Below are 12,495 nucleotides of genomic sequence, written 5' to 3' on the forward strand. Positions count from 1 at the left end.
AGAAAGGGGGTGGGGAAAGGGTTATAAAGGATATTACTGAGAAAACTGGCAAAATATGAAAATAGTTTATAGATGAGATAATAGTATTGTATCAATGATTAATTTCCTGATTTTGCTAACTACACTCTAGTCATGTAAAAAAGTGTCCTTGCTCTTAGAAAATGCACACTAAAAACTTTAGAAGAAAAAAAGCATCTTCCTCTGAAATCTGAAACTTACTCTCACATGCTTCAGAAAAATATTATATCATTATATAAAAAGAAAAAAATGATAAAAGTGTAGCAAAATAATAACTAGGGAATCTGGTAAAGATTATGGACGTTCTTTATACTATTTCTCATTCTATAAGGAAATAATTTCAAAATAAAAATTTACTAAAAATTTTTAAAGTTTATTTAAGAACTCATTCATAGTGGCCCTATGATCTCAAAAAAGCCAAGTTAATCTGGTATTACATGTTGCATATCTCAACTGATTTTAATATTAGATTAGTGGCATTATTAACCAGAAAAAACACTGCTCGTGTTCTGTTTGATGATAAAATCATTGAATCTCAAGAGTAGAAGGGAACTAAGAGACCAAACAACTCAGACACCCGTGTTTTGCAGCGTAAAACTTAAGAAATTAAGGAGTGGGAAAAGGAAGCAGTATGACTCATGAAGCATAGAAGAGGTTCTACCTTGAACTGCTGTTGATCTCCACCCAGCCCAGCTTCCATGACACATGAAGCAAAAGTGCACCAATTAACGTCTGCCACCTGAAAAGAATAAGGGCCATTTTGAATGTTTTATTTATTTTTTTCCAATCTGAATTTAATAGAGTGTGGTGGTCTCAAAAGTCATCCAACCCCAGATCTGTCAACTGACACAAATATACACGTCCAATCCTTCTTATGACTTTTTTCTCCCACTCTCTCCTACTTATCATCCCAATCTCAGACCTGTCCTTCCCAATCTCTACTTATTCCCTTGAATCCAGCTGTACCCTTAAGTGCCGACATTGGTACTCTTCTTATTCTAGACTTCCCCTAACAACCTCACTCAGAGGCACCTCTTTTCCCATTGTCTCTGCAGTGGTAATTCCCAAATCCCCCTTCTCACCCAAACACCCACAAGCTCCCAAATATAACACACCTAAAACATTACCTTAAACTTCCCCCTCCCCATGCTGATCAACCTCCCACTATCCCTAATCAGCCAACCCAGAAAGCTAGATGTCATCCTAGCCGTTCCTCCACCCTCACCTCCCTCATTTACTTGCAAAATCCTAACAGTTCTCAAATCTGAAGCCTTCCCTTCTACCCCTTATGCCTCTGCAAACTTCAGACTTTCATCATCCCACAGCTGAACCACAGCACTGGTCCCCCCTCTCCAGGGTGGTCCCACCTCAGTCAGCCTCCACCTGGAAGCCATAGGATTTGCTCTGAAATGAAAACTTAATTGTGCTTCTTGCTTGTTTAAAAATAGTCAGTTCTGCCCTGGCCAGGGGCTCAGTTGGTTAGAGCATAGTCCCAATACACTTAGGTTGTGGGTGCAATCCCTGGTCAGGGCAACTACAAGAATCAACCAACAAACACATAAATAAGTGGAATAACAAATCAATGTCCATCTCTCTTCCTTCCTCTCTCTCAAATCAATAATTTTTAAAAAATTTAATAAAATAATAAAAATGGTCAATTCTCCACAGTGCTACAGGTAGCAGTTCTCAGCCTCTTTTCTGCTACCATATACTCGGGGTCATGAAGCTCACGTAAGATATACTTCCTCAGCAGGCCAAGTTTAGGGGAGCACAGGTTGTAAAATAAACATCCCCCCCTTTCCCACTGTAGAAGGCACAGAAAAACACCAAATGAATGAGAGGGGAACTATAAACATAACTTCATCCTGTTACATTCTAACTGATTTTTTTTTTTAGGTGAATCATTCATAAATTTTAAAACTATTTTTAGTTATGACTTGAAACACCATCTCAGAAATGATTATGTCGCCCCTCTGTATTGCAACACCACCATTGAGAACCCCTGACTTACAGGATAAAGTCATTTGTGTGTGACACACAAGCCTTTTGGAACTTGCACCCGCCCTGCTCCAGGATCAGCTCCTGTCTGCCTGCCACAGGCAGACACATTCCGGCCACAATGAGCAGCCCACAGCCTCGGGAATGTGCCAGGCCATTTCATTCTAAGAGTTTGCCCACATTGTCCTCTTGTCCCATAATGTTCTTCCCATCTCCTTGCGTGTCAGTGTAGAATAAGAACACCTACTTATTCTATAAGATCCAGTCTTAAGTCTCCTTTGTGATGCTTTCACTGACAGACAGGCAGAACAGACAGATATGGGTCGTGCCCTCGTGCAGCTTGGTTGAGAGCAGTGGTTCTCAATCACGTGGTTTTTCTCCCTAGGGGTTATTTGGCAGTATCTGAAACTGCCCTGCCTGGTTTCGGAAGCTGTAACCCCCATGGTTAAGGCTGAGTCAGAGACCTTGGGACCATAAGCCATTAAGGAGACAAAGCTTATCTCCCTGGCAGGGGTGCCACATCTGCCCACTTTAATTCACCCTGCTTGGCCCTGAGCTTGACCAGTTAGCCAATGATGGGTAAGATTCCTCAAGGGAGGAACGACCTAAGACAGGCATGGTAACAAAAAAGGCCCACAGGGAAGGACTCAGGGGGCTATAGGAAAAGGGGGTGATGGACCCTCACCCTTCAGCTTTGACATAGCCTGAGTCCTCATTCTGTCTGCAAGAAGTCTCCTAATCTCTTGGCTGCCTTACTTCCCCTCCCTGACTTAAGCCTGAAACAATGACAGAGGGCGGTGCAGTCCTGTGCTGGAAAGGGCAGATACCCCGGGGAATCAGGCCTAAAAAAGAATGCATAAAATCCTGTGAAACCTGCTTTGTTTATACCCTCAGCTTAAATGATAAGGGTCCAAGCCTGAAATGAGTTTGCTTCCCAAAGTTTTATAGCCCTTTAACTAACTGACCCTAACACAGAATAAGCCCTCAAAGTTCTTTATATGTTATCCATTCTTTGACCCTTACTGCCTGACAATGATTGATGAGCTTTACCTGTATTCCTGGGCAAAATGAACCTAATAAAAGCCCATGGAGGAAAAGGCTCTTGGACCTTCTCCTTTGAGATCGGCCACCTCTCCTCCCCAAGCAGATCATGTCTTGGTAGATTTATTCTCATCCGTGGCGGACGGGGGGCTCTGTGGTAAAGCTCCCCCACATCTGGAGACAGTTTTGGTTGTCAGAACTGGGAACAGGGGAGGGGAGGCTTGCTACGAGCACCTGGTGAGTAGAAGACAGGGATGCTGCTGACCTTCCCACAGTGTGCAGGAAAACCCCCACAACAAAAAATTCTATTTGGGAAAGCTGCCTCTCTTTAAAAGGAGAGACTATCTTTGAGAAAACCAAGATCAGGGGCCAGGAAGCAAGTTGGAAGTTGTTAGAATAATTTGAGAGATGACAGTGGCCTGGGAAGGGGCAACTGGGTGAATAAGGTGGACAGATTCCAACCACATATAGGAGGTCCAGGTGGTTAATTGCATGTTAGTGATGAAGGAGATAGAGGAATCAAGAAAAACTACCAGGTTTCTTTTCTTTTCTTTTCTTTTTTTAAGATTTTATTTATTTTTTTAGACAGAAGGGAAGGGAGGGAGAAAGAGAGGGAGAGAAACATCAATGTGTGGTTGTCTCTCATGCACCTCCTAATGGGGACCTTGCCTACAATCCAAGCAGGTGCCCTGATTGGGAATTGAACCAGCGACCCTTTGGTTCACAGGCCAGCGCTCAATCCATTGAGCACACCAGCCAGGGCTCTACCAGGTTTCTGAGTGGGACAACTGGACAGAAGATATGGTGCACCGCTGGTAAATTTAAGGGATAGGCAAAAGAGAAAAGCACGCTCCACGAGGACAGGGATCTTTGTTTGTTCACTGATGTCTAGCAGTGTCCAGCATAGCGCCTGGCACATAGTATGCACCCAATAAATACTTGTAGAATGAGTTCCTCTGCCCCACTGTGCGTCTCACTGTATTCATGGTGAATAACCCCCCAGCATCTGAGAACAGAGCATAATCTCTGTCTTCAAGAGACAGTGTTTGATATTTATGCATTAATTATATTATGGAGTGCATATAAATATGTATACATATATTTAGCATATATACATATGTGATAGATAATATATTTAATATATATATATGAAGGTTTTTGTCCAATTGAACTATCATGAAAATATAGCAGTAGATTTGCCTCCTTCTTCTAGTATGTCCTCATTTATCCCTGGTGTTCCTGCACTCTTTGTTTGATAAATGATGGTGCCCTATTGTTTGAGTGGTGGACATTCACCACATTTTATTTTCATTTTGAATTGCATGCTTCAGCATTATCACACATGGCTGTCGTCACTTGTTTAATGCTTTCTGTCCTGAATTCAACCTCGTCTGGCACTAAGATCATGGCCCCTGCTCTTTGGTTTGCATTTGTGCAATATTTAAAAAGTAGTAAAAATGAGAGAGGAAGAGCTCTCCCACATATTTAAATGCTATGATAATTAAAACAATTTAGCATAGCCACTTTCCATTAAAGTTGGCAAATAAATAATCAAAAATAGACCCTATACTAGACTTAAAGGGTGATCACTTCATAAGTTATACAAATGTCTACACACTACATTGGACACCTGAAACAAATATGTTGTCAATGGTAAGTTTTTAAAAAACTTAAAGAAAAAGAAATTTATTACCAAGATAATTTCAAAAAAGCTAAAGAAAAAAGTTTATTACCACGGTAATAAAAAATAGACCCTAGAAAAATAACTTTATATATTATATTAACAACCCACAGGCAAAGGAAGGATTATACAATAAAACATAATAAATGGGGCCAGAGTAAATGAAACTGTTAGGGGAGGAGTGATTTCTTCACTTTGCACCATACACTAAAATAAACAGACAATGGTCAAGAACTGAATTGAGCTTTAACAAAATGTAGGTGAGTATCAGCATAATCTTGTGATGGAGAAGAATAAATGTAAAAGCAATTGTGAATCACAAAAGAAACCATCAATGTATTTTTCTACATAAAAATAAAACATTTAAAAACCGAAAAGATGGGGGAGCTGGGGTGAAAAAGAGAAGCATGTCACAGCACTCCGTGTTGCCCCTGTAATACCCAGGCTACCGACCTGACCCGCCCCACCCTCTCCGCCTATTTTGTTCTAGTCACAGCATCCCTCGGTCACAAGACCACCCACTGGATTCATCTCGTGCTCTCTCTGCTGTTTCATCTTATGTTCAAACCATGAATTCTCTATGATGTCGCTTTTTAAACTATTTAAATAATAAAAATACTTATAAACAAAATAAAAAGGCAAAGAACAAATTGCAAAAAAAAAAAAAACTTCCAATAAATATAATGGACAAGTGGGTGGCACTCTTAAAATATGAAGAATTCATAAACTGCTGAGAAAAATACTAAAATGCCTGTAAAAGTAAAGGGGTAAAAGGCACAATTAGAAAATTCACTGAAAAAAAAAGATGCAAGTGAGCAATAAACATAAGAAAACTGTCCAATCCATGAATAATCTAAAAAATGGTAAGTAAGACAATGTGATACCATTTGGGGCTCATGAAATCACCAGAGAGAAGAAAAAATACTCATGGTTCCAGGATAATGTTATAGAAACTTTCATAGACAGCCAGCCTGGTGACAACATAAATTGGTAAAATATTTTTGGAAAAGATTTTGTTAATATTCATGAAGAATACTAAAGAAGTTCAAATTCTTCAACCCAAATTTCTTACATAGGAATCTATGCCAATATGTATTGGCATATATGTCTTAGTTGGAAATTTGGCAGAGTTAAACACCAAAAATGTCTGATAACATTGTTGTGTTTATACCCCCCAAATGAGACACAATTTAAATGCCCATTAATAGAATAGCTAAATAAATTACAGTATGTCTATTTGGTGAAAAATCTTTGCAGTCAGTAAAAACATTTTAAAGATAAAGGGTAAAGGGGTCAAATATATGGCAACAGAGATTTGACTTTGAATGGTAAACACACAATGCAATATGGAGATGCATTACAGAATTGTATCCTTGAAACCTATATACTTATATGAATCAATGTCACCCCAATACATTTAGTTAAAAATTTTTTAATATATATTTTAAATAACATTAATGACAATGGTTGAACATTTCCTACAAATGTATATAGAGTGTAAAACATACTCACCCTTGGAACAATGTAGGGTAGGTAAATTTCAAGACAGACAGGACATACTGAAAAACAAATATCAGATTAATGGACATTTTCAAATTATAGAGAATTGATAGGCCACATAATCAAAGAAATCCCTACCTAATAAATTTAAGTACACTCAAGTTTCAAAAGGGTCTTTATTCCCATCCTCTCCCCACCAGAATCACACACTGCCCCTCCCAACATAGACCTTCCACGTCATACCAAAGAGAGTGGGCCTGCTGTCCCCCAGTCACCAGAAGCCTGACCACCCCAGTGGGGAGTGGAACTGGTACCACGAGCAAAGTGGGACAGCAGCTGGGTCTGGTGCTGGGACGGCTGACAACTCAGCGTCTTCCCAGACCCCAGAAAGCGTGGTGTTGTAACTCCAGAGAAAACCAGACACACCCCGGAAGATAGTCTGTTTTCTCAGGGTATCCACTTTATCTACTATTCAATTTATCTAAAAATCCCACCCCCTTCCTCGTTTCTCTTCAAATAAGAAGTACACCCTAGTCTGTCCTTTGTTTTCCATTTTTAGGGTTTTGTTTGGTTTTTGCATTCTAAGAATTTTTTTCTGACTCTGCTTAGGTGTCATAATTTTTGCTGTGCTTTAGCATTTTAAGCATTTTTTTTAAAAAAACCAATTCAGCTAAGGTCAATTTGTATTTCTATTGCTTTGATCAAATTCATAGCACTTTGTGAATGGAGGGATTATGTTGTGCCCTTCTGGATATCTTTTGCTATTTCTTCTATTATTAAACACTTAAAGAATTTTTTTAAAGCCTAAAACCATTAAATGGCTTTAGAAAGGACTCTGGTTCTTCACATGGTCTAAAAAATAGAACAGAATGGTGTTGGGCAAGTTTACACACCTATTTTTCCCTCATGGGTCACCTTGCACATAATTGTCCTTGTATGAGCTCCTAAATGCCACAATTCTGGCCAACTGCCTGTGCACTGGTATATACTTACTAGAAATTACCTTCATTCTACTCCGGTTTATTTACTCACATAACTCAATAGTTCCTCCCCACTTTTCCCTGGTATTTCCATTCTAAAACAGAGACAGAGAAAGCACTGAGTGCCATAAACTGGGCCATAAACTGCATCACCTTAACAAACTTCATGAAGATAATAAACACTGACTTATTTATTGTGTGCTGAGCTTTGTACTAGATACTGCAGGAGACAGAAAATGCTGAAGCTCTCACTTCACCTTCAAGAACAGTGAGAAGACAAAGAAATTTCTGACAAAGGGTATCTTATTAAACTTTTCTGCTTTCAGCAACATCTCAAATCCCTGAAAAGTGTGGCTCAGAGAGAGAAAAGTGCTCTTTGGAAGAAGAGCAGTGAGAACTGCTCAAGGAAAAAGGAGGAGCAATGTGGGAGCCTTTAAAAGCAGAACAGATGTGGCCTTTGCCTCCTGACTGAAGGCTGAACACCTGTGAGGGGAAGGACGGGGTGGGGGGGGCTGCTTGGGCCGAGGTCCCGTTACTGCTGGAACCCCCACAGCATGGAGGAACACGCCGCCCCCACTGGGCCAGCCAGGCCAGGAAAGCCAGAACACTTGCTGTTCAAACTGAACAAAAATCAACCATTCTTTTAAACAGTAATGAGACTAAGGTGTGAAACTAAGATGCACAAGATTTTCTTAATGAATATTCTTTATACAAACAGAGAGGGAAACAGTTTGAGGAGAAATATGAAAATAAAGAAACTAGCGTAGAGCGTTCTAAACACCTGAAGAAAAGATCCTCTATTGTAGACACAAAAGGACTTCACTAATTCAAAAAATTTCATTTGGCAGAGACTGGATGCAGAAGACCACGCCCATGGGGTCCACTGGACAGGGCCGGGGGCTTCCGCAGCATCCTCTTAATATACTGAAGACATCCACCCCTACTAAGAAAGACAGTATAAGGAAAAGCTATGTGTCAGTGCTTCTGTCCCAGAGAGCAAGAGGTTTTGGCGGGGAGGGGTCTGGAGGAGAGCGGGAGATGGAACAGTACAGACTATCTTGGGGAAGGGGGTCCTGGGCCTGCATCACCACTTTGGCTGGGGGTCCCCACCCTGGCCAACATTCCCTGCAGTACCAAACCAAGGCCAGCGTCCCCCTCCTAACAGGACAAAAACTTGCTGCCACTGCTCTTCTGCCTCTTCACACAAAGGGTTTCATGACATTACTTTAGAAAAATTAGGTTTACATTTTATTTTAAAGATAATTCCACAAAAAAACTCTTGCATGCACTGGAAGTGCCAGGGATGGTAACATATATCTTTAAAAATCAGTTTGAGAATCAGTGGTGTGAGGCGGAGATAGAGATGGGCTGATCGCTTCCATTTAAAGGCTTCTGGAATCTTGTGGGGCTCTGGGGCATGTTTAGAAGAGAAGGCAGATGGGTCGACTTCTTTCCCTATTCTTCCTTCCCGGAGGGAATGGGAGCCAATTGCTTTCTTTCCCTTAAAAGTAGTCCATACTACCAAAAATTAAGTTCCTGCAAAATCGCCCCCAAAATCCTGTTAACCAGGAAATTTACAGAATGCTTCACAGGACAGGAAATGAGGCAGTGCAGTCCAACAAAAGCTACTTCTGAAAGAGCATCCCGCACAGAGTCGATTTCTTCTCTATCACCATCGGTGGAGCGGAAGAAACAGGGGAAAAGCTGGAGGCTGCATTTGTTCCACCTACAGTTATGGGACTCGAACCCCCCAGGCGGAATCCTTGCTCCCCCGCGCCCCCTCTCCTCACCTTGTTCGTGAGGTAAAAAGCCAGGTAGCAGGTACAAAAGGTGAGGCCGACCAGGCCCCTCCTCATGCACATCTGTCAAACTTGCAGCCCTTCCCGGGGTCGCCTTAGGGGCACCGCTGGAGCTGGGCCGCCGCCGCGGCCGCTGCCTGGGCCGCCACGTGGCTCCGAGCTCCACCAATCGGCACGGGGACCGCCCCCCACCACGCCCCCCCCCCCCAGCCCCGCGCTTGGCTCTTAAGAGGGTCGCGCCTCGGCAGAGCCCGCCCGCTCGAGGTGGGCGGGTGGCACCCTTGGCAGAACGACCTTGGAGGAGAGGCTAGGTCAACCAGGGCTGCGACCACCTGTAGAGAAAGAATGGGCAGTACTTGTAAAAAAGTAGAAAGTGGAAGTACGAAAAAATGCAGTTGACAAAACATTACTACACCCCATTACCATTTAAAGAAAATGTTCAGAGCCGTCTCTGTACGGTGGGACTAGAATGTTGTTGTGCTCCACTGAATTTTCCCAAATTTCTATTTTGAGTCCGTATTACATTTACAAACGACACAAAAAAACTAACAACTATAAATGTTATTTTAAAAGAAGGAGGGCTGAGGGGGAAGGAAGTGGAATGAATGGAGTGTTTTTCTCTTTAGGAGAAATAATTCCATTGTGCTGAGATTTACATAAGAAATTCCTCCAAAGGTGGGGTTTCAAGCACAGCCCCTGTTCCTAGTTTCTAGAGTGGAAAATTGACCTTGTTAGGCTTCTGGCAAATAGTAGTGAGCAGACAGGAACACAGAGCGATGGCCTCTGTCAGGAACTGGAAGTGCAACTGAGGTGTTCACCACATGCAGAAACACAGAGTTTTAGAAATACCACACACACCAGAAACCTTCAGCTTCTTTCCGCTTGTATTCCCTACTTAACACTGTGTATCAAACTATGTTGTCGAAGCAAACACTGGATGTAAGTCTCTACGTAAAAGACAAATAAACTAAGAGATTACTTTCCCTTGACATTATTTTAGAAAACCTATTTCAGAGCTAAAAAGAAAATTTTTGCCCAATAGCATTTGCCTGAAACCAATGGTAGATTTGATTTCCTGAGATTTCCCTGAGCTCTTCTGGTCGATGAACAAATTCAATTCAAGCCTTCTATTTCCTAGTTATTGCTTCACTTAGTTTCTTTGACATAATTTGCTTGACAAGCAGAAACAACCAAAACAGTTAAGAACCATGTAAACAGAAGTTGACATTTGAAGCAAAGGTGCTACAAATCTTGCCAGAGGTAATGATTTTCCCAAAGCTGTATTATTCTGTTCCACAAAACAAACTAAAATAACAATGAATCAAAATAAAATAATTGGGTCTTGCACTGACAAACAATAAGCTACTATGTGTGAGCTTGAAGCAGACGTCCTATACACATGAAAAGATTTAATTACTTACATTGTTAATTGAGATCTTTGAGACCAAAAGATACAGTTAATCATTTATTTTTTGATCAGGAATCCATTAGTGCTCAATAAATGTTGAATAAAAAGAGGAGCTTGCATAAAAAATAACCTATCATTTTTCCCCATACAAATCTTTTTAATAATTTTTTATAGCAAACATAATTTTCAAAATATGGCAGAAGCATTGCATACTTTTTGAGACTCCCTAAGTTCCCTTAAAAAACAGATAGAATATCAACATTCTTATGAACATATATACAAAACTGCTCAACAAAACACTAGCAAAAGGAATTCTCTAACATAAAAAAAATGTATATGATGGGGAAAATAAAGCCAGGTTGATCTCCAAAAAAGAAAAAAGGGAGTATACACATAATCAAGTGTGACTCATCCCAGGAATGCAGGGTTGGTTTAACATCCAAGAATCAATGTCATACACCATATCAATAAAATAAAGGACAAAAACCACATCATCATCTCAATAGAAACAGTTATGGCATTTGACAAAATTCAACACTCTTCCATGGTTTACAAAAAAAGCCCTTACAAAATAGGAATAAAAGGTGACTTCCTCAACTTAATGAAAACATTACAGTTAACATTATACCTAACAATAGAAGACAATGCTTTCCTCCCTAAGGTTCCTGAACAAGAGAAAAATGACTATTCTTGTCACTTCTATTAAACATTGTATTGGAGGGTCTAACAGGACAATAAGGCAAAAAAAATTTTTTTTAAGGTATCCAGCTCTGACCCGTGTGGCCCAGTTGGTTGGGCATAGTCCTATAAGACAAAGGGTCACCAGTTCAATTCCCAGTCAGGACACATGCCTGCATTGTGGGTTTGGTCCCAGGTCGGGAGATGTGCGAGAGGCCAGCTATCAATGTTTCTCTCTCACATTGATGTTTCTCTTCCTCTCTTTCTCCCTCCCTTCCCCTTTCTGTAAAAATAAATAAATAAAATCTTCAAAAGAAACAGAGCCCCTAGGAAAACCACACACCATGGAAAACATCTACCTCAGAACTAAGCCAAAGGGGACAGTGAGCACCCTTGAGGGCAGCTGTAACTGGAAGAGGGCATGAGGCGCATTTCTGGACTGCTGGAAATACTCTGTTTTCTGATGTGGATGCTGGTTCCATGACCTACTCAGTCTGGAATATTCACTTTAGTTGTACATTACCTTGTAATTTTATATGTAAGACTTCAGTAAAAAGCACACAGCACAAAGAGACAAAAATAGGAAAAATAGGAAAAAGTAATTAAGAGTCATGAAAGAGAGAATGAGACAGTCTAACACACACTTAATAATAGTTCCATAAAAAGAAAATATGGAGAATGTAAGAGAGGCATTTTTTTCCCCCCGAACTAGTGCAAGGCATGAATCCTCAGATACAGTAGGGACAATGAATCTCAAGCAAACCAAATGAAAAAAATCTACTCTTAGACATATTTACATATTCAAATTCACATTTCATTGTATTGAAAATTCCATAATTTACCATATTAACCACTTTCACATGCACAGTGCAATAGTGTTACCTACCATATATGCATATTGTTGTGCAACAGATCTCCAGAACTTTGTATCTTGCTAAACAGAAACTCTACATCCACTCCACAATTCTTTTCCCACTTCCCCCCGCTGTAACAACTGCCATTCCATTTTCTAAGAGTTTGACTACTTTAGATACGCAATAAAAGTGGAATCAAATACATATTTTTACTAGAAATATTCTCTTTGTATTTATCCTTTCCAGTCTGTTAGAGCATTGTGTCAATTTAAAAAATAATATTGTGCCATAAAGGGAGCAAACCAAAATATTTGTTATTAAAAATGGCCATGAGTTACATAGGGTTCCGAACCGTCGAGCCCCATCTGCACCGAACTGACCCATGTCCATTACACTCCACTCTGGTAACCCTGTGAAAATACTGAGTCATCACTACATACCAGGCAGCCTTTCCTGCCCTGTGCCAAGTCTTACACCCCTCCTTCCGCTCAGCTAGCTTTGCAGCGTCTCTCCAGCCTTCACGCCCTAGTTTGGTGGC

At 40.6% G+C, this 12,495-nt stretch overlaps 1 protein-coding gene across 2 annotated transcripts in view; it reads right to left on the reverse strand.

Annotated features, from left to right (window-relative positions):
* Positions 1 to 9,154, reverse strand: part of TMEM241 (transmembrane protein 241) — a 111,950-nt gene extending 102,796 nt beyond the window's left edge. The window contains exons 1-3 of one of the 2 annotated variants that reach the window (XM_024580533.3): positions 9,009 to 9,154; positions 6,251 to 6,297; positions 680 to 757 (exon numbers count right to left, since the gene is read on the reverse strand). In XM_024580533.3, coding sequence (XP_024436301.2) covers positions 680 to 757; positions 6,251 to 6,297; positions 9,009 to 9,080 — 197 coding nt within the window. In that variant the 5' untranslated portion in view covers positions 9,081 to 9,154. The remainder of the gene's footprint in view (positions 1 to 679; positions 758 to 6,250; positions 6,298 to 9,008) is intronic. The other variant, XM_045187894.2, reaches the window with a different exon arrangement.
* Between the last annotated feature and the right edge of the window lie 3,341 nt (positions 9,155 to 12,495).

The sequence above is a fragment of the Desmodus rotundus genome, chromosome 10 (assembly GCF_022682495.2).
Source record: "Desmodus rotundus isolate HL8 chromosome 10, HLdesRot8A.1, whole genome shotgun sequence".
Classification (NCBI taxonomy): Eukaryota; Metazoa; Chordata; class Mammalia; order Chiroptera; family Phyllostomidae; genus Desmodus; species Desmodus rotundus.